Source organism: Anabrus simplex, chromosome 11, assembly GCF_040414725.1.
Source record: "Anabrus simplex isolate iqAnaSimp1 chromosome 11, ASM4041472v1, whole genome shotgun sequence".
Classification (NCBI taxonomy): domain Eukaryota; kingdom Metazoa; phylum Arthropoda; class Insecta; order Orthoptera; family Tettigoniidae; genus Anabrus; species Anabrus simplex.
The window spans coordinates 30,221,749-30,244,701 of record NC_090275.1 but is presented as its reverse complement, the minus strand read 5'-3'; the positions used below and the strand labels follow the sequence as shown (position 1 = coordinate 30,244,701).

The following is a 22,953-nucleotide window of genomic DNA, read 5'->3' as shown; positions in this document are numbered from 1 at the left end:
AATTTTGTTTGTTCACCAACGTTCCAAAGTTAGGCTAGTCACAAATAATTTCATCCGTTATGCTGATATCTTGAAAGTGTTTTTCAGTTTTGACTTTCCGGTTATTCTTGACATTTAGTGAGGAGGCAAAAATTAAATATCTTCTTATTAAGTCTTTCATTGTCCGTTCTTCGAATATGGCCATAAAATTTCAGTCTTCTTTTTCTAATAATATCTTATATTTTTTCAGAAGTATGGTATAATTTAGGAAACCTCCTTTTCACCCACACTCCTACGCATACTGGGCCAAAGGTTTTCCTGATGATTTTACTTTCTTGTTGTCGTAATGTTTTAGTTAGTGATCCTCCTGCAATGTTCAAGGTTTCTGATGCTTGTAATAATGAGAATAATAATACTCATCATCATAATAGTAATATTTTGCGAGAATGCGTCACTTAGGACCACGCGGAATCAACATTTGCTGAGTTTTCCTCTTTGCCCAATAGTTCTTCATTTTCAACGATTGTTGTAATTTCTGTTCCTTCGACAAAGTACGTCGTATTGGATTCTTCTCGTGTTCTTCAAATCCCCTTGTGTGAACAATTTTCCTGATCACATTTCTATACTGCAGATTTGGTGATAGTAATTCAGTGAGGTCTTTCTCTACTCGCTTATACCATTTTGATCTCGCGCGTTTGATTTGCAGAAATTTGACCAACGAATGCCCTGAAATTGATATTTCGAGGTATTTGTGAATGAAGAGTTGTTGGAAAAGGTAAAGGACGAAACAAACAGTTTTTATAAACAGACAGTTGAAGCTAAGTGCATGACAAGTTCCGCCGTACTTCCATCAAGTCATAAAATAATCTATAATGATAATGTATGCATTTATAACAATATTAGATATACTGTACCTACTGTAGGTATATATGGAATATCGATGACAAATATTTATTAACAACGGGCTCATTTCTTATTCTTAAAATAAACATTTCTATCATGGACATTTTAGTAACACATGAAGTACAAAGTGTTAGCTTGTAAATTCTACACATTACAAAATAAAAATATGTTCCAGCAATTTTTAATTTCGAAGCATCTTCTTCTAAAGTTGTCATTCCTGAAAATGGTTGGCAGCAGTTCTTCAGCAGTTCCGTTATTGTACAAATCTCTTCAACTCCACATGAAACTGGCAGTATAGTACCTCTGCTAGTCATTTATTTATTTATTTATTTATTTATTTATTTATTTATTTATTTATTTATTTATTTATTTATTTATTTATTTATTTATTTATTTATTTATTTATTTATTTATTTATTTTACCCAGTGGAATGTCCATCGGCTGTCTTGAGAATGGCTTTCTGCAGTTTGTCATATTCATTTCCAGACAAATGCTGGGATAGTTCCTGTTCAGCTGATTCCTTCCAATCAATTTAATTCACCATCAATCATCTTCATTAGCTCCTCAGCTGGGGTTAGCCTTGGAAGGGCATCTGGCTATAAAACTATGTAATATAATTTCATCTCACCTTATCCCCGACCCGAGACTAACGGGGAGACACACTGTATATTTACTTATCCATATGCACCATAATGTTGATAGATGTCAATCCCATAAATAATATTAGGTCACAATGTAGATTGAGCAATATTTTAAATTTGCTTTGACAAGGCGAGTTGACCATGCGGTTAGGGGCGCGCAGCTGTAAGGTTGCATCCGGGAGATAGTGGGTTCGAACCCCACTGTCAGCAGCCCTCAAGATGGTTTTCTATGGTTTCCCATTTTCACGCCAGACAAATGCTGGGGCTGTACCTTAATTAAGGCCATGGCCACGTCCTTGCCACTTCTAGGCCTTTCCTATCCCATCGTTGCCATAAGACCTACCTGTGTCGGTGCGACGTAAAATAAATGATTTAAAAAAAGCGTTGAATGTTTCTTCAGTAGAATGCTCATGTGTAGTTCATCTAGAAATGTTTGATAAGCGGCGATCTTTGAATGTTTGAGTGGTACAAGACAGAAAATGTATGCTGGGAAATTTGACATCCTACTATTGAATTATATTTCTTGTGGAAGTTCTCCATTGTCTGAAATACCACTTTAGTTTTATGTAAAGTCCGCCTCTGTGGTGTAGTAGTTAGTGTGATTAGCTGCCACCCCCCGGAGGTCCAGGTTCGATTCCCGGCTCGGCCACGAAATTTGAAAAGTGGTACGAGGGCTCGAACGGGGTCCACTCAGCCTCGGGAGGTCAACTGAGTAGAGGTGGGTTCAATTCCCACCTCAGCCATCCTGGAAGTGGTTTTTCGTGGTTTCCCACTTCTCCTCCAGGCTAATACCGGTTGTACCTAACTTAAGGCCACGGCCGCTTCTATCTCTCTTCCTTATCTATTCCTTCCAATCTTCCCATCCCCCCCGCAAGGCCCCTGTTCAGCATAGCAGGTGAGGCCGCCTGGGCGAGGTACTGGCCATCCTCCCCAGTTGTATCCCCGACCCAGAGTCTGAAGCTCCAGGACACTGCCCTTGGGCGGTAGAGGTGGGATCCCTCGCTGAGTCCCGGTGAAAAGTCAACCCTGGAGGGTAAGCAGATTAAGGCAGACAGTTTTATGTAGAAAGATTTTTGCGTAACTATTCTCCTTTTAACGAATAATGAGAGATTTAACATAGTAAGCAAGTTAACATAAAAAATGCTGTCTCTTTAATGTGTTTCGTTTATACTGCTGATTTGCGTCTATTGAAGATAAATGCTGAATTATAGGAGACAGCTTTGGAGACCATTTCTACGAGAAATTACTGCACGCAGTTATAATCTATGTATAGTACTCCGTATATTTGCAACATTATATCTTTTTCTTAAAACATATGCCTTTTAGGCACTAATGCTCATAATAGACTAGTCATCCTAGTTATATGAAAGCTGTTAGGCTTTGACTCATGTCTTTCTTACGTATGCATGTTTAGTCCTCAGCCCTAAGGCTGGGTGGATCCTCAACGGCTCCGCAATCAGCTGTCATAGATGGCCTAGGCATCACTGAACAGGCGTACTAGGGAAATGAGGACTGAGGTAATTTCCCGTTGCTTTCCTCACCGAGCCAGAAATTGCTATTATATATCAGTCTGCCAATCCCACTGAAATGCATGCACCAACCAACCCTATGAGCAACATTTTACACCATTCATAGCAGGGATTGTCTGCACAATGAATGCCATTACTAACATCGGTCATACCTCAGTCACTTTCATATTGTCAAAGCCAATGATAAGACTAAGACAGATCAAAGGAAGTAACAAAATTGCTCTAATCCATACCAGAAGACAGTACGCAATAAACACTAGGTCCCGCCAGCACAGGTATCTGCCTATCTTAGACGCTAAAATCGCAGTCGGTTTACCATGAAGGGTTCAGGTTCGAAAAGTGTAGAAAGATAATTTTCTCTTTAGGAAAGGAATATGACCCTGTGGTTCATTCAGCATGCACCAAGAATGAGTACCATGTGGCTGGGTATAGAGCTCAAAATGCTTTCCCAATAATACTGATAGTGCAAGACTTTACCTTCCTATCCTTCAAGAGCTTCCATGGTCTGTATGGAAATAACTTTACTTTGAATTTGTTTTGTATAAGAAGAGAAAGTTGGGTCTAACCACTAAATCAATTCGACAAAATGCGTTCAGGATGAATAATTGATTATCTTGAATTGGAATCTCAAAACCTCTATAGAAAACTGTCTCAGGATGTGAGCAGAAGGTTAAACTTCACCAACTCATTATACCATCAGCATGTTAAAAAATCTAAACATAATTAGGGTCATGACGAAGCAGATTCCTTTGTCACTATCAATTCTTCACTTTCGTTTCTCCTTACCGTAGTCGGCTTCAAAAAGTGGCAGCGAAACTGAACTCGAGCAGATCTTAACGACTTTCTCAGTATTCTGATGGTGCTGCAGTAATGAGTGCCATATGCTTGTGCAATGTCGAGTAGCAGGGAAAGTTAGCAACAGGAGTTCACAGGATCATTTCATTGTGTGTTCTGTATGTGAGAGTATTACCAATTCGACGTGAGAGAATACAATTGCTATATCACTCTTTGTTCTAAGTTACTAGGTTTTGGGAGTCTGTGCAGGATTTTTTTAAAATCTATGTAAGTGTATGATGAAATATTGGCCAACCAAAGGAAATTCGTCTGGTTGTTCATAACAGTGCCTTGCTTTGACATTTCTCCAAAGGAAAGGAATATCCAAAACACACCTGAAGTTGATTATTATTTTCATGTAATGGGCTTGAAAATTATGTAATGCTTCATATGGGTGTTGTTATTGTTATTTTTTTATTTTCTTGCGGCTGTCTTCACTCTCTGCCGGTATCTTTTCATCCTTTCTCCTGCTTCCTTCTTCTAGTCTTCCGTAAAGGATCTCCCTTTTCTCACTAGCATTTCCCCAGTCTCCTGGAAACCGCGGAACGTTTTGAAGAGTTGTCTAAATTAATTTCTGTCCATGATATAAACTTCCGCCGGGCACGTGGTGTAGAGATAGCGTGCCTGCCACTTACCCGGAGACCCCGGGTTCGATTCCCGGCCAGATCAGAGATTTTTACCTGGATTTGAGGGCTGGTTCGGGGTCCACTCAGCGTGACTAGAATTGATGGGCTATCTGACGGTGAGATAGCGACTCCGGTCTAGAAAGCCAAGAATAACGACTGAGAGGATTCATCGTACTGACCACACGACACTTCGTAATCTTCAGGACTTTGGGCTGAGCAGTGATCGCTTGGTAGGCCAAGGCCCTTCAGGGTTGTAGTGCCATGGGTTTAGGTTAGATATAAACTTCCGGAACCCCCATCTTAGTCAAGACCAACCTCACTTCTCGAAAACAATTCTTGCTACTAGTGGCTTTACATCGCACCGACACAGATAGGCCTCAAGGCGACGGTAGGATAGGAAAGGCCTAGGAGACGGAAGGAAGCGGCCGTGGCCTTGATTAAGGTACAGTCCCAGCATTTGTCTGGTGTGAAAATGGGAAACCACGGAAAAGCATCTTCAGGGCTGCCGACAGTGGGATTCGAACCCACGATTTCCCTTATGCAAGCTCACAGCCACGCGCTCCTAACTACATGGCCAACTCGCCCGGTCGAAATCATTTCAGCTCTCTCTTCCCTTTCCTGAAGAATTCAAAGATTCTCTTCGTTAGTCTACTGTATTATTGTCCATCCTCAACAAGTGTCCATACCACTGTAACTTTCTGTTTCTCATCAGTTCAACGACTCCGTCTGTTCTTTGATAGAATTCTTTGTTAGATTTGAGTCTCCTCTCCCCATGTTTTACATTTGGGCCGAGGATTTTTTAAGCATTTTTCTTTCTCTCCTCCGGACATCTTTAAGTGGACTTTTTTCAATCATGTCCAATGTTTCCGCTGCATCCAGACACTCAGGTTTAACAACGGTTTCTAGATGCCTCAATTTAGCCCCATATGATAAAACATTCTTGTTTTAGGTGTTCCTTGTCAGTTGAAATTACAATTCCATTCTTCTTGCGTTAGGGGCTACTAGGGACCACGTTCCAAATTTAATTCTTCATCATTTGTTGCTGTTTCTTCCTTTTCTTCCAATATTCCCTCATTGTTTCACTATGATTTTTTTCTTTCTTCAGACCACTTTTTTGCCGCTTTTCTCTGCCTGCCTCCCTTGGAATCCTTCCATCTTTAAAACTTTCTTCCTGAAAATATCTCTTTCCATTAATTCTTCTTCTTCTTCTTCTTCTTCTTCTTATTATTATTATTATTATTATTATTATTATTATTATTTTATATATATATAATTCGCTGGGGCCATCAAGGACCACGTTAAGTCTTGTTGCATTTGACACTGAACTTGGCCTTCTTTAGAGACCAAATTTCCCTCATTCTTTGTGAGTGGGCCTGCTTAAGCTCCTCTGTCCAAGGGGCACCGTGTCTTCTCTTCGGCTGCTCGTCTCGGTTTAGCCCGTTCGTCAATATTTTCTTGCGGAAGAGATCTCTGTTAAGGGCGTCTTCAGCTGAGATATGTAGCATTTGCAGGTCTTCTTTGGTATTTCTAAACCAGGGAATTGTGGTTTTGGGGTTTGAATCAAAAAAGTGAAATATTTCTTTAGTTAAATTTCTTCCGTCCATTCTTTTCAGATGACCGTAAAATCGTGCCCGTCTTTTTCTGATTGTGTCGGTAATTTTCTCTATTTTGCTGTAGACTTCCTTGTTGGATCTCTTTTGATGGATTCCATTTCTGTACTTTGATCCCAAGTTTCCTCTCACAATTTTGCGTTCTCTTTTCTCCAGTTCTTCAAGGAGTCCTTTGTTGGCATTTAGAGACAGGGTTTCGGCTGCATATAGAACTACTGGCTTCAGAACTGTTTCATAGTGACGTATCTTGGTGTTTTGGGAAAGGCATTTTTTGTTGTAGATTGTGCGGGATGTTTGGTAGGCTATTTCCAGTTTCCTGATTATTATTATTATTATTATTATTATTATTATTATTATTATTATTATTATTATTATTATTATTATTATTATTATTATTATTATTATTATTATTATTATATTTTTGAGTTTAATGTTAATGAGAATGATTATCCCTAGGTCTTCATCTTGCTCCTGGCCTCTACAGCAGTATTGGCAGAGGACAAGAAGGCAGTAGCGGCACCAGCAGACTCCAAAGATCAGAAGGAAGGGGAGAAGACGTCCAAGAACGAAAAGAGAGGTCTGTTCGATCTTGGAGATCACAGTTTTGGAGGAGGGTTTGATCTCGGTGGAGGTCATGGTGGAAGCATCGACTTCAGCGGCGGTGGATTCTCAGGAGGTGATTTCGGCTCTCATGGGGATATCAAATCCGTGACCATCACTAAGGAAGTGAAGGTCCCTGTCCCACAGCCTTACCCAGTAACTGTAGAAAAACATGTTCCTGTACCCGTCAAAGTACCAGTGGCCGTGCCTGTTGACAAACCATACCCTGTACCAGTACCAAAACCATACCCAGTCACCGTAGAGAAACCAGTTCCTTACCCAGTAGAGAAGGCTGTGCCTTACCCAGTCCACGTACCAGTCAAAGTGCCTGTACCAGCTCCATACCCAGTACATGTTCCCAAACCTGTGCCTTACCCCGTACATAAGACTGTCCATGTTCCAGTTCCTCAGCCTGTAATCGTCGAGAAGAAGGTCCCCATAATCATCAAGGGACATCAAGACTTCGGCAGCAGCTTTGGAGGGGGCTTTGGACACCACTAGCGACATCCAGCTTCGTGGTGGCGTAGAGAGAAGACTTACTAAGTATTTCACTAAAACAATTCATTTAGTAGCATTATCTTTCACTGTTAGAAGCAATAGTGTTCCACTTAATATTCACTGTGCATACAGGGAGGGATCTTCCATCGATGAATCTTAACACGTCATTTTCGTGACAAACGAAATAGTAACATGCCTGATGGTAGTAGAAAATCATATGCTACAGTAAACCTCGGGAAACATATTTCCAGGAAATTTATCTCTGAAATATAATACAGAGAACGGCAATTAGCAAAAAAATTATTCAGTGATTATTGGAAATTTAAAACACCATGTAAATGATGCAATGTCACTGAAGACTTTGTGTTTCTGGCAGGATTGCATACACTTCAATTGTAGACGTTTAGTAGACGATTTTCGTCTATCAAATTTCTAATTTCATGATTACTACTCTGAGTTCTAAATAATTAACTAATTAGTTATCTCACTAGATAATGAATCATGCATGATTTTTACTCATTTAATGGAGCTTTCTAGGCAATAACTTAGGTACGAACTAGTGTGCAATATGATGCTAATACCTGAGTCACATACCAATTACATCAGATAGAAATTTTTATAGTATTCCTATACATATGACTCTGTTTTAGTTCAATTGCCCATCGATTTTGAGTATTCATTGTTAAACATATAATTGGACGGGGTGAGATTCTCCCACTCGAGAAGAAATTAGGCTATGGAAATAGGTTTTAATCATTATTTATTAATTAGTTCTAAATTTAAGTTATTTCGTTTCACGTTACAGTTTCACAAATTACCAACTTCCTGTTGAAGTTTCGTACGAATTGTTCGCAGAGGTACCTAAGTCGTTCAAGAATTCCTTATAACTGATCATCTTTTATGACGATTCATTGGTTTAATACTACACCGTTTTCAAGTATAGTAAATTAACTAATTATTTAATTAATTTTGAAAATCTAGTTTCAGAAATTTGAAAGCGGTATTTCTCAGGACAGTTTTAACAGTGCCTCTTTGGGGCAATATCTCATTTTTGAGAATATTTAAACATATTTCGATGGAGTGAGAAACCAGTTTACTAAGCCTTTTTCTTTAATAAGGACAGGGAAGTGACGTAGATGGTAGTGTCACTCTGCAAACAGTATTTCTGCGTTATCGGAAATATGGCTGTGAACTTGTTCCTGAATTTTAAGGCAGTACAGACCTATGTCGGGTATTTTATTTCCGACTTTCTTGGACCAGATTGGTGCTGTTAAGTAATTATTTTGGCTTTATGCTTACCTGTAGCTCTGGAAGGGAAATTAGGCTCTTACGGCAATTAAAATTGAAGTGGCCAGATTATCAAAATGCAAATTAAGTCAATAGAGGAAAATTCATTAGGATTTTCTTTTCCTCTACTTTTCAGGTGGGTGATAAATGTACCACGCTGTGTTTTTCTGTATTAATCATCAGTCATTTCGCGGTCACAATCATAATCACAAATCATGAAAATGAATGTTTGATTGACGTGGTGCATTCTTAAATTGTCTTACATAGAATGCAGTTCTCTCCCTAATGAACGAAAAACACGCGTAAAATATGTTCCTTTCGAGTCTGAATTAGAATTTTATCGGTTTATTTTCTTCCAAGCCATGTTTAAATACCACCAAGAATTGATTGCTTTTAATGTTTCCACGACAAGAAACTTTACTCTGGTTTTATTCCCAAGGCGATCTGTTTATAACACCACTTGTTGCTCAGCTATGAGAGCATTACATCAGTGATTTCTCCTGCGTGACACACTTTGTAATTAAGATGGGACTTACATAATGAGTATATTACCGGATCAGTAGTGAAAAGTGTTTTTATTACTTTCATACGCTGCACTGTTAGAATAAGATTTGTAATAAAATTCAATAATAAAATACAAGTTTATTTGTATGAAATTGTATCTTTATTTTTATATTCCTTATCCCACTTCCCCATGTAATTTATTTAAGTCAGAAGTGTATTAATGTTACTATTTAACTCATGACTCGAATGATCAGTAATTTCAAGCAATCAACAGCTGTCTATCGCCAAGGTATTATCGATTTCATATCATCGCACCTAAGTGCACACTTGATTTTATATAAATTATCCCCAGAACTAGGTGAACCATGCGAGAAATCCTGCATGTTTATTAAGTATGTGGTGGAGTAACCCTGGCGAATTACTAGGGATGTAAGGAATACATAAATCAGTGCAACATTAGACAGTATTACTTACCATTTAATTTAATCTTCGATTTTTTAACATTTATGGTATCCACTTGAACGGAAGCAGATGCAACTGCATTATTATATTTATGAATGTTCCGAAAGTAATTTTTGGTTTTACTATCATTATTTTCTTAACTAATAATTACAGCATATTATAATGACATAAAACTGGCGTCCCAGTGGTCAAAATGTGAAGTGGACAACAATGATGGCGCGTATTTTCCTACAACAACAGTATTTGCAAATCGCACACTTTGTACAATTTTCTAAACTCATTTTTAAAAGAAATTGTCGGTATTTGTGAAATGAGAGTGCAATTCGGCACGGCTAATGTCTATTCTCTTTCTTTTGAATGCTCATTTGTCACGATCGGTTACTTGTGAGCGCCGCAAAAGGGATCTATACTACTGAAATAATATATATGATGATATCCCACTTAAAGATGTTTATATAATATACATTCATTGCTGTAGCGTGCCTAGTGGCCATGATCTTTAAGGCGGAAAGTCCCTATGATCTGACACTGTGGTTAGCGGGTTCGAGTCGCGTTGGAGGGAAAACATTTCACCATCAAAATTTTGGCCGGCAAGGTAGAAGAGATGGTGGAGTACAATTTCTAATCAATAGATTGCTTGCAAAAGGCCTGGATTAAATTCCAAACCTTTCCACAATGTTCATGTGGTGTGAGAGCATGTGACGTTGTTGATAGCGATTCTTCCGTCAGATGGGGAGGTTAAGCATTGAGCAGACCCCTTGGTGCTATTTGACACGAACACGCTATGTGCTGGGACAGAATTTCAACCTTTTCCTTCCTAACTATCACCTTATTAGCTCCTCTAATGAAGTTGACGTCAGGAAAGGTATCCACCCCCAAAAACTTGCCACGAAGATTAATCTCACTTCCTGTCCAACCCCGTAGATAAAAGGGAAAAGGGTGGGAACACAAAAATTCATTGCGATAACATCATGCTTCACTTGTCTTCAGTGATACATTCACTTGTCTGTATTCAAATGCAAAAAAAAAAAAAAAAAAAAAAAAAAAAATTAGCTTTTCGTGCTAAAAGTTTTGCTCTCTTTGTAGGCTCTAAATAACTATGTATGTCTACCCCCCTTAATACGGTTTCACCAATCGAGTTGACCGTGTGGTTATGGTCGCGCAGCTGTGAGCTTGAATGCAGTACATCATGGGTTCGAATCCCACCGTCGGTAGCCCTGAAGATAGTTTTCCGTGGTTTCCCATTTTTACACCAGGTAAATAGTGGAGCTGTGCCTTAAATAAGGTCATGGTCGCTTGATAGGCCAAGGCTCGTCAAGGCTGTGGCGTCATAAGCTTTTTAGCTAACTCAACTGTTATGTTGTAAATTAATTTTAGTCCATACTATGCCGAATTTCACACGGTCTTCAATGTAGATTCTGTAGTTACTTACAGCAATCAACGTGTTCCAATATAAAACATAGTATGAGAAACCTTTTTTAATGCATGTAAGCCGAACTGAGTGGCTCAGACAGTTAAGACGCTGGCCTTCTGACCCCAACTTGGCAGGTTCGATCCTGGCTCTCCCCGGTGGTATTTGAAGGTGCCCAAATACGTCAGCCTCGTGTCGGTAGATTTACTGGCACGTAAAACATTTCCTGCGGGGCTAAATTCCGGCACCTCGGCGTCTCCGAAAACCGTCAGAAATAGTTAGTGGGAGGTAGAAACAATTACATTATTATTAATGCATGTAAAACAGTCACTTAGATATGTACCATATCACTAAATAGGGTCATGTGGGTGAGTCAATACAGCTGTGGATTGATTCTCGAATGATATCGACTCTTTCATCTATGACATCTTTGAATGTTGAACCCTGAATTGAGCATAATGTGTTTATCACTATTTACATAAGAACCTGAAATAACATTGTGTGTGTTACACGCGCGAAAACGTTTCGCTCATTCGTTCCGAAAATATTAAAAAGTCTTGCTGGAGTAGGACATTTAAAACCGTAAATTCCTCCAGAGTACATACAGTTGACTCGAATGAATTTAAGAGTGAATGAAACCAAAAATTACGTACGCTATAACATTTACGTTCTCGCTCCTCTCATTTAAGGCTATAGACTGTTCCTAGAAATAGAGTACATAGTAGCATCGATTTTAGCATACTCAGATTGTAACGTAGTAATATTCATTTAATTTATTTTAGCCTTATAATTTGAATAAGTGTTCCTTTAAGCTAATTAATAGATATAATCCTTAGGTATTAAGTTGATATATTTTTCTTATACTCCACTCTCTATTTATCCTATAATTTTTCATCAATAATAATAATAATAATCTTAATTAATTGTATTGTTGTTATTCCTTATCCGACTTAATTATCTTATCTCAGTAACTGTAATTGATTACAATGATATTTGAAATGAATACTGTAAAAATCAAAAAATTGTATGTGGTAAAGTGTAAGAGAGGGCCAAACTTTGCCACTTAACAAAGACACAAATAAATAAATAATATACCCAGTCGGCACTTCTAATGTAAATGAGTTTTTAACCTTGGTGTTATTATAACGGAAACTCTAAACCGGTCAGCGCAAGTTAAGAATATCTTAAAAAAGGTTTATTGTGGCTTGCACCCCTTAAAACGGTTCAGAAATGTATTCCCATGATCGCTAAAAATTCAACTTGTTCGGTCAATATTATTTCCCATTTTTGACTACTGTGATGTAATTCTTACGGATATAACAAATGAATTAAGCTTGAAACTACAACGCACTCAAAATGCTTGTCTTAGATATGCTATGGATTTACGGTATGACACTCGAGTTTCTCCCTACTATAAACAATTATCTTGGTTATGACTAGACGACAGGCGTAAACTACATACAAATACTCTTGTGTACCAGGTACTTTCGGAAGACATCCCTGGTTATCTCTCCAGCAATTTTCGTCACCTTGGTTCTTTACATTTCCATGATACTCGCTCAGTGTCCCTCCTAGGAATACCTGTCCACCGAACAACCACATACCATCGATCATTTACTATCACTGCTTCGGGATGGTGGAATGCTCTTCCCAAAGATATCAAGGATGCTGCATCAAAAAGTATATTTAAAACCTCCTACCAGCAGTTCCTCGTTAAGTGCTTCCAGCAAGGTACAGTACCTGTATGAGTGGAACGAGTGATTGTGTGTGAAAATGATATGAGATTATTGCACAATAAATTAAATATTGGTTTAATATGATAATTTAAATTAAATTAAAAACATCCATACTGTATTTACGAAGGAGAAGTAGCCTAAAAATAGCTAGTAGTAAGTACAGTATTTAACTTAGATCTAGTCATGCAAGAATGCAATTAGTTAAATTTCATTTAATATTTTTATTAAGCTTACTAGTATTTTTACATTCGTATTTCTTTCGTTGTGTATTGAATTTTTTTTCAAACCTGTATTATGTAGGCAGTTACTTTTTCTTTCTTTCTTCTTTGCGTGTATATATTCATATTTTTTGTCTTAAAAATTAGTGTTATTTGTAGTTCTTGGTATTTTATTTTAAGTTAATCAATGTCATTATATGGAATAATAACAATATGTGTGTGGTTAAGTGTAAGAAAGGGCCAAGAGCCCTAACTTCGCCACGAAAAAGGCTTTATCTATCTATCTATCTATCTATCTATCTATCTATCTATCTATCTATCTATCTATCTATCTATCTTTCCTTAATCTTGCGTCATAAATGAACTCAAGAGGCTGAATTTTAAATAAATTTACATCACAGTCTTCTTCTTCTTCAGCTGTTTTTTCCACACGTTGGTAGTGTGGCAACTGTGGACTTGTTCGTGTCTTATTGCCGGATGTCCTTCCTGATTCCAACCCTATATTGAGAGATCTATTCACTATTACGTGCTTCTGTGGTGGTAGGAAGAGTGAAATGATGTGCGTAAATGTAGAGAAGTGTATTGAGATGCACACTAACACTTAGATACAGAATTAAGTTCTGAAGTTAAACTTTTCGGCCCGGCTAGGAATCAAACCCGGGGTCCTCTGACCATTCAGCCAAAGTGTCGGAAAAAGTAAAGTACGTAACTGATTTACTAAAGTATGCAAAGGTAACAGTAAATGAAACGGACTTGGAAGACGACTGATGTTGTTTGTATTAGAGATCTGCAAACCACCCAGTTCGTTCACTCAAGCTCATTCGACCCTCATGTGATCCACCGTGTTTCGGTCGACTTTGAGCGGGTTGGCTAGGAACGTGTAGTCTGAGATAAGGTGACTGATACGCTTACGGACATGTCAACAAAGTTACGACGAATCTTCTTCAAAGATGACGATGATAATGATGCTTGTTGTTTAAAGGGGCCTAACATGTAGGTCATCGGTCTCTAATTACGAAATGTAATGACAATTTAAAAGTGCAAAATCATCCACTGACCAGAATAAAAAATGTGATGAAGAATGAATGAATGGAAATGAATTTAAAACAAATCAGTGGATCTGACCCAGAAACTATCGTAAACAATAGTATTACTGACAAAAGGACTGCTTCTAAATCACAATCCTGAATCGAGGAAGTTTGTTGTCTAAAGGGGTCCAAAATCCCGGTCCACGGCCCCTCATGATGGTATTCATCGCTAATAAAGTAGAACCATAGTATTTGTCATGTTGCGGTACTAATCAAAAGTAGCAGAGACTCACGGTGTTCCACACATTATGGTACTACTCACAAGTATTGTACGTCGCACATAATGGCGCCACTCAGAGGCAGCGCAAACCCATGGTGTTCCTCACCTACGTGTACTAATCACAGGCGCCGGTATTCCCCTGGTTTTCCTCATTTAGTGGGTACTAATCACAGGCAACGCCCAGACCCGTGGGTACTGTAAATCCACAGTGAACCACTCTCTGATCCCACTAATTACAAAGCTATTGTGTACCTAACATAGTGGTACTACTCGCAAGTAAAGGCACCCATGGTGTTCTCCGCGTGATGGTACTAATCACAAGTAGTTTCATGGTTCTAATACAATCATCCTTTTAGACGCCTCTGACGACAGGCAGGAAATACCGTTGGTGTATTCTTCGTCTGCGTCCCCCACCCACAGGGGTTCAAACTTCAAAGAAGTGAGTAAATGAGCGTGGCTGACTATAAAACATTGGACACCATGCAAATATTTTAACAAAATATGCATTCAAGTAATTGCTGTGTTGTCTGTTTTGGTGCAGAATGACCAAGAGAGCTTCATTTAATCTACCTTGGTTAAACGAGATTCTCCCGTCACTAACCAGGTTACCAGCTGAATTGAAATGTCTTTCACTTGCTGCATCAGAGGCTGGAATAGACACTCTTTTCTTCGCTAGCAGAGCAAGTCTTGGATATTTATTCATCACGCAAAAGGATCGTCATCAGAAAAGTGATATTTTAATCAATTTTATTTTTGTAAGAATATCGGCAACATCTAATTCTGCGCCAACTTTAACTCGTTTTTAACATAGATCTAGCAATCTGTTCCCGAAACAACCGTCACACATTTTGACGCACTTCTGTGTAATGTTTTGTTTGATATCATGTGATACTGTATTTGGTGGCCGCAATGTATGAGGCCGCACTTTACACGCGTGAGCTTTCATATGTGAGGTAGTAGATATGAATGTCAATAAGAAAGCACAACGATTACATGGCACACATCCTATGTTCATTATTCTTACTTGTTACTAATAAAAAGTATCCCCACACTTCGCTCTTCATCCTTTCTTACTTTCGTAATCCATATTTTATTTTCCTCCACTTTTGAGGCGACTGATAAAAATACCACACTGTGTTTTACACCGTCACACTAGAATTAGAAATCATGTAAATGAATGCATTCTTAAATCATTTCACGTAAAATGCAGTTTTCTCCCTAATGAACGAGTAACACGAATGAAATATCTTCCTTTCGAGTCTGAATTAGAATTTTATCGCTTTGTTTTCTTACATTCCAAGCCATGTTTAAATAATGCCATCAAGTGTTGTTTGCTTTTAATGTTTCCACGACAAGAAACTTTACTCTGGTTTATTCCCAAAGCGTTGTGTTTATAACACCACTTGTTGCTCAGAAATAAGAGCATTACATCAGAGATTTCTCCTTGTGTGACAAACACAGTAATTAAGGTGGGACTTACATAACGAGTATATTACTAGATCACTAGCGAAAAGTGTTTTTATTACCATCGTACGCTGCATTGTTAGAATAAGGTGTGTAATCTAAATCAATAAAGAAATACAAGTTTATTTGTATGAAAATGTGACTTTATTCTTATATTCCTTAACCCATTTACCAATATCCTTTATTTAAGTCAGAAGTGTATTAATGTAACTATTTAACTCACGGCCACCAGACGAGTTGGCCGTGCGGTTAGGGTCGCGCAGCTGTGAGCTTGCATCCGGGAGATAGGGGGTTCGAACCCCACTCTCAGCAGCACTGAAGATGGTTTTTCATGGATTCCTATTTTCAAACCAGGCAAATGCTGGGGCAGTACCTTAACTAAGGGCACGGCCACTTCATTGCCACTCCTAAGCCTTTTCTCTCCCACCGTCGCCATAAGATTTATTTGTGTCAGTGCGAAATAAAGCCAATTGTAACTCATGGCCCCAATGATCAGTCTGGCATAAGAATATCAGCAGTTTCAAGCAATCCACAGCTGTCTTTTATCACTGTATTATCGATTTCGTATTATCGCTCCAAAGTGGACATGTTTTTATATAAATTTACCAGAATAGCGCACTCAAACAATTTTATATAATGCAGTATACATTTATTGCTGTAGCCCGCCTGTAGTCCATGGTCGTTAAAGAGGAAAGTTTCTATGATCTGAAACTGTGGTTAGTGGGTTCGAGTCCCGTTGGAGGGAAAACATTTCACCATCAACATTTTGGGCGGCAGGGTAGGAGAGAAGGTGGTGTACAATTTCTAATAAATAGATTGCGTGCTGAAGGCTTGAATTAAATTCCAAATATTGCTTTTATCCTGTCTTTGGACACCAGTTCCATGTCCTCAACGGATGTCGCAGTGACTGCGAATCTGAATAAGTCGCACCGAATGCAGTTCCTTCGCTCAGATTGTTGAGCGCCAAGCGGTCGCTCACAACACGCTCACTAGCAAAGTATGACTTAGCCTAACCTTCGTTCTACCGACCGTAAAGGGGAATGTAGACCTTTAGTCTCTACTTTTCTACAATGTTGTATATATGTCATTTAATTTATGTAATGAGCATACCGAACAAAATATTAGTCACCCCTGGAGAAATCATTACAAGCATCAGCCTCTGGATTTGATAACCGCCTTTGTTCGGTTAGGAAGTGAGTCCACAAGGTTGTACAGGTTGGTCGCATCCAGGTTGAGACACTCGATGAGGATTTGATCGCGCAGTTCCACCAAATTGCGGGGATGCTAATGTCGGTGTTACACTCGCTGTTCCAACATGTCCCACAGATATTCAATGGGGTTCAAGTCTGGTGATTGTGCAGGCCAATCGAAATGTAATAGCGTGGTGGAGTGTTCATAAAACTCATCACATATTCGTCCAGCCCGATGACTTTGCTGTTGTCATCTTGAATAGCATACTCATCATGCAGATGTTGACTGAAAAGCAACTCTTGATCATCCAGGATGATAGATAAACCTGCTGGTTCATATTAGTGGTCACCTCAATGAGCGATCCCAATAAGTGATACGAAAAACACTCCCAAAACATCACAGATCCAACTCCGGATTAAACCTGACCCAGCACACAACCAGGATGAAATGCTTCATTTGTCCTCCAGTGCACTCGACGACGTGCGTCACTGGAATATAGACAAAAACGTGATTTATCAGAACACATTACGCTCCGCCGGTCAGCTTCTGTGCACGTTTCATGATTTCTAGCCCACTGAAGATGCTCAGCTGTATGTGCCTTGTTACAACTTGCTTTACGTCGCACCAATCCAGATAGATCTTATGGCGACGGTTAGACAGTAAAGGGATAGGAGTGGTAAGGAAACGGCCGTGGCATTCATTAAGGTGCAGCCCCAGAATTTGTCTGTTGTGAAAATGGGTAACGACGGAAAAAGATCTTCTTGGCTGCCGACAGTGGGGTTCAAACCCAGTATATCCCGAATATTGGATACTGGCCGCAACTGCAGCTTTCGAGCTCGGTCTCTTGCAAGGTAATCGACACCAAATATTCATTGCTTGAAGTTCCCATCGCAATGTTCTCTCACTAAGAGGTGAGGATGGACCTTCATTCATTGACTGCAGCAATTCCTGTCGAGTTTGGATGCGATTTTTATTCACAAGCCGTGAAACGCGTCTCAGGTCCCTCTCAGTCAGGATCTTTTCCCGACCACAATTCTGACGTCATGTTTCGTGGCCACGTGTAGTACACAACTACTTGTAGACAGGTTGAACAGTCCATTACGAGGCACCTACAAATCCAGCAAGTTCTTACACCGTATGTTCATGAGCACGGCTAAATTCTATTGCCCTTTTCGCCACTGGGTCACATCCTTGCATATATTCATGTTGACGTACACTGCCCGCTTGAAACATCAACGGCTCATGATCGCTACGGCCTTATGCTCACGTAGAGGTTGTGCGCATGCGGTTGAGCACGAGACTCTTCGCTGCGCCATCTGTACAGGCTAAACGATCCATTTGTGTGTGCGCACTTGCGAGACTAATTTTTTGTCCGTTAAGCTTGTTGGATTAAAATGTTCTGTCGTAGGTCTAGTTCCTGATATTTTCTTAAGACACACCTTGCGTTTTTAGTCATTCTTAAATAAATTTACTGAATTTAAAATAATTTTGTTGAGAAAATACTAATATTTGGAAAAAGGCGTATCTCTATTCCCTTACGAACTATTTGCAGCAAAGGCTTAAATAATTTTGGCACCAGTACGCCGTTCTAATTATCTCTAGCATTCGAAATGTTTGCGTTCATCGTAAAAAAAATGTGACATTCACATTGTTCTCTTTTTCTCAAAACTGTTTCATGAGTCCTCTTGGATTAAAATGTTCTGTCGTAGGTCTAGTTTCTGATATTTTCGTAAGACACAGCTTGCATTTTTAGCCATTCTTAAATAAATTTACTGAATTTCAAGTGATTTTGTTGAGAAAATACTAATATTTGGAAAAAGGTGTATCTCAATTCTTTACGAACTATTTACAGCAAAGTCTTAAATAATCTTGGCACCAGTACGTAGTTCTAATTATCTCTAGCATACGAAATGTTTGCGTTCATCGTAAAAAAAAATGTGACATCCACATTGTTCTCTTTTTCTCAAAACTGTTTTATGAGTTTCGTCCTTCTTCCATCCATCCGCTCAGTTGAACTACTTTGCCTTCTCAGCGCGGAGAACACTGTGACATCCATGTAGAACTCTAAAATTATGTAGCACTTAAGAATACCATTAGGTAATATGATAGGTGCGTGAGAAAGTAGTTACCCGCATAACCAGTCATTGAAGTCTCCAACAGTGATCATTTTCGTTTAGTGCACCGGAACTTGTGTAATATCCCAACCTACTGCGCAGTGAAAGTGTGAACTGAACTGATCTAATAGGTCCAGGAGAAGGAAGATGACCGCTAGCTATAGGCCACAGAGATGAGAACGTGTAACCAAAACAGATGGCATGACAAGTTCCAAATTAATCTTCTTCACAAGTGCACGAATGCGGGAGTCGGAACTTAAAGACGTGAGCCTGTGAATAATTACTGCAGACCCGCCGGGCATGGGGCATGCGGTCAGTTGAGCATTTGCATTTCATTCTCAAGGTTGCAGAATCGCATCCCGGCACTGTCAGTTCCCACTTAAATTTATTTTAAAATCTTCTGTGCAACCGTGAACTTAATATCTAAGCTGGTGTGGCGTGAACTGTATGTGTTACCAGTGCTGCTTTAAGGTGTCGAAGTATGGACACTATAGGTTTTGTCAATAACAGATTGCTTGCCTTTCAAATGTGGATGTATCGTAGAATATTCAAGACTCCATGGGTGAATCACGTACCTATTGGTATGGCCTGCAGCTTTTTGAGTGCCTCAGCCGTATTGCTTGGCATTCGGCCAGTGTTTCTTATATTAGAGAGCTCCTGATTTCATGGGACTTCAATTAATCCTGTACCGGCTTCAATACAGAAATGAATCCTTGAACTGTGAATGAATCAGGCTTGAGGAATAAGGGTAGGAAGCGCGCACACCACACCCACAACATACAAGTAGCTAGGTGACACTACCACAAACTTAAATAATTTACATTGACATTGTTATCACAACAATTAACAAATGCATGAACCAGTGAGTTGGCTGCTCAGTTCGGGTCATGTAGTTGATAGCTGGCATTCGGGAGATGGTGGGTTTGAACCCCACTGTCGCAGCCCTGTAGATGGTCTTCCATAGTTTCCCATTTTCACATCAGTAATTTTAGGAATAAATAAAGAATGTATTCTCATAATTTATTACATTTTATTTACCTAAACTTCGTAGCTCTTATCTCTCGGATGTTTTCAACATTGAACTGTGGATTTTTTATTGAAATGTGTATTTATTCAATCTCTTTATTATTTTATTCAAATTATAAAAATATTCCAAACATATTTTAATTAAAAATTTCCATGTTTCCATATTATCTTAGCATTATTTTGAAACGTGAGAAGGAACGTGGTATTTTGTACAAATATTTTTATTGTGTGAGAAAGAAACATCATTCGACATTTATGTATTGATAAACAATATTTAAAATTTGTGTATATACATAATTTTATGATATTTTGCAAGAAAACTGAATACATAGATTTTTCAATGAACAAAACTAAACGAAAACACACTAGAAAATTGAACGGGCAGTGAAATCGAACCTTCCAGCTATAAATGCGCAGCTCTAACACCTGAGCTACCCGGCCAATTGGTAAGCCGTACCACGAAATCCGCGAAAAAATTTTCAGCGCCTCTCCTTCTCGCAATTGAGAGAATGCTGGGGTGTCGACATCATACGACATGGAGTGTTGAATGGACTTCTTTCGACCCTTCAAAAATCCGACTACCTCTGCCGGGTTAGAACACACAACACTCTGCCACTGACCCTGAATGTTTGACACAAAACAGATATTCTTCATATTATTTAAAAAGTCTGTGTTTTACTCCATATTTTGAAACTTCTTAGCTCATGTGTGTGTGTGTGTGTGTGTGTGTGTGTGTGTGTGTGTGTGAGTGTGTGTGTGTTTATTTAGCCATTTGTATTACAAAAACCTGTCTTCAGCGGAAACCAAAGGGACCGGAAAATTTTCTACTGTACACAGGATTCGGGTTCATGAAGGTGGTTAAAAATAACATTATAAATGCATATCCCCGTTAGATAATCCAGTAGTATATATATGATTTTGTGCGGTAGCATATACAATAATGGCTCTAATCACACACTGTCCGACTCGTTGGCTGAACGGTCAGCGTACTGGCCTTCGGTTCAGAGGGTTCCGGGTTCGATTGGCGGCCGGGTCGGGGATTAAAACCTTAATTGGTTAATTCCAATGGCACGGGGGCTGGGCGTATGTGTTGTCTTCATCATCATTTCATCCTCATCGCGACGCGCAGGTCGCCTACGGGAGTCAAATAGAAAGACCTGCACCTGGCGAGCCGAACCCGTCCTGGGATATCCCGGCACAAAAAGCCATACGATATTCCATCACACACTTATATACACGCGTTCTTAACACAAATCTCGTCTTGCTTAGAACTTCCTCACAGTGCACAGTAGTACAGTAAATACACTTACTACACATGGCACGTTTTATAGAAATACATAGTAATACTGGGCAGTACTTTGATTTAATTGTTTCAGTAATCCTAAATTGTAGGCTGGACACCACTATCCCTGGTAGCACGGCTCTCAATTAAAATACGGGCGCGGTAAATAATGTCGAACAATTCCGCATTATTTTTCGTTCGCGAAGTAGACTGAATGTTCTTTACGGCTGATAGGACATGTCTCTAGGACTTCATGTTTCATAATCCATCTTCTTCATCGTCTTCCTTCCCGTCTTCATCGCCATTAATTTCTGTTCCTTTTCTTAGAGCTGTCTTTGATGTTTTTTCCTAACGCCGTCTCTGTCTCAACTTCTAGATAAATGGCTGTTCGAGATTTTGTTATAACAATCAGTATCCCGGCCATATTAGATCCATTTGGAATATACTGTACATGGCAAAGAAACTTACATATTTCTTCATTATAGTAGCAGAATTTGCTTCCGTTTCCACGTCAGACAGATTCCGATAAATACAGGTAAAATTACATCAATATTAAACCATAATTCATGGGACCTGGAAAATTTTCCATTATGGACAGTTTTCCGGTTCATAAAGGTTTCATTAAAGGCAGATTTTACTGCACATATAAATCCTAGCCGTGTTAATTTCCATGAGTTGATCTATCATTTATCAACGTTCATGTTGTCTATAATATTTAAATGAGGAACTAAAGATATATGTTTATGTTCTCCGCCTTCAACCACAATATAACATAAAAAGAAAGCGGATGCTTCATCAGCCATTATATTAATCACTTGTTTGTTTATTTATTAAGAGGTGCACTCTGGTTAGTGAAAGGTGAATAGAGCACTTCCTTCCTGTTTCATTTTTCTTTATCTTTGTGACATAATGACCACAACAAGATCCTTCAGCCATCTCATACCACAGGGGATCAAGTAGAAACTCTCACTCGTGCTAACTACGACTTCATCGCGGCACACATTGTAATGATTCATAATTGTAGCCTACACAACATCGTTAATTATAATAAATCATGCAGCGGTATTTGTCATCACCGCCAGCATAATAAAGACGTAACGATTTGGATGAAATGTGTGACCAGGAAAAATAGGCAGGACGTGTGTTGCGTTCAGAATGAGCAATGGCTCTTCCAGATAAATTCGAATAAAGGATGGCTTGCGTCGTAATTTCCAATTCTTCTAGTTCCGTAGTGGAGGTCAAAAGTTTATCGTGAAGCTGAAATAACTAAAACGCTTTTTAAGATTAAGATTAAGATTATCAGCACAAGTCGGTTTACTCATTTCTGAGCTTCGTGGGCCCCTTAACTACGCCTCGCCATCCTGGATGGTTTTCAGCTCTTCTTAAGATCTGCTGAAGGGGTAAAACTGATCTGCTTAACTTTGTCAAACTATCTGCACGCTTTTCTTGCTCATCCTGTTATACCAATCACATCCCCTTGCATGATGCATTTCTTCTCGTGATATACCCGAAGAACTGAAGGATTTTCTAGTTGGCACGAGGATAAATGTATGTTTAGAGATTTTGAGTTGCTCAGAGCTGGACATATACGTTCTTTCTTCAGTCCACTGTACAATGGGTATTCTTCGCCAACACCACATCTCAAAGGCATGAATGTGTTGTTTGTCTCTGGCCTTTAGGTCCATGTTTCATAAACATATAGGACGACGGAGTAAACAAGAGCTTCGAA

The 22,953-nt window shown here is 39.1% G+C and overlaps 1 protein-coding gene across 1 annotated transcript in view; it reads left to right on the top strand.

Moving 5' to 3' along the window:
• Window positions 1–22,953, top strand: part of LOC137502667 (helicase SRCAP-like) — a 66,536-nt gene that overhangs the window by 347 nt on the left and 43,236 nt on the right. Inside the window, exons 2-3 of the mRNA XM_068229589.1 lie at window positions 6,580–7,223; window positions 8,027–8,078. Coding sequence (XP_068085690.1) covers window positions 6,580–7,223; window positions 8,027–8,078 — 696 coding nt within the window. The remainder of the gene's footprint in view (window positions 1–6,579; window positions 7,224–8,026; window positions 8,079–22,953) is intronic.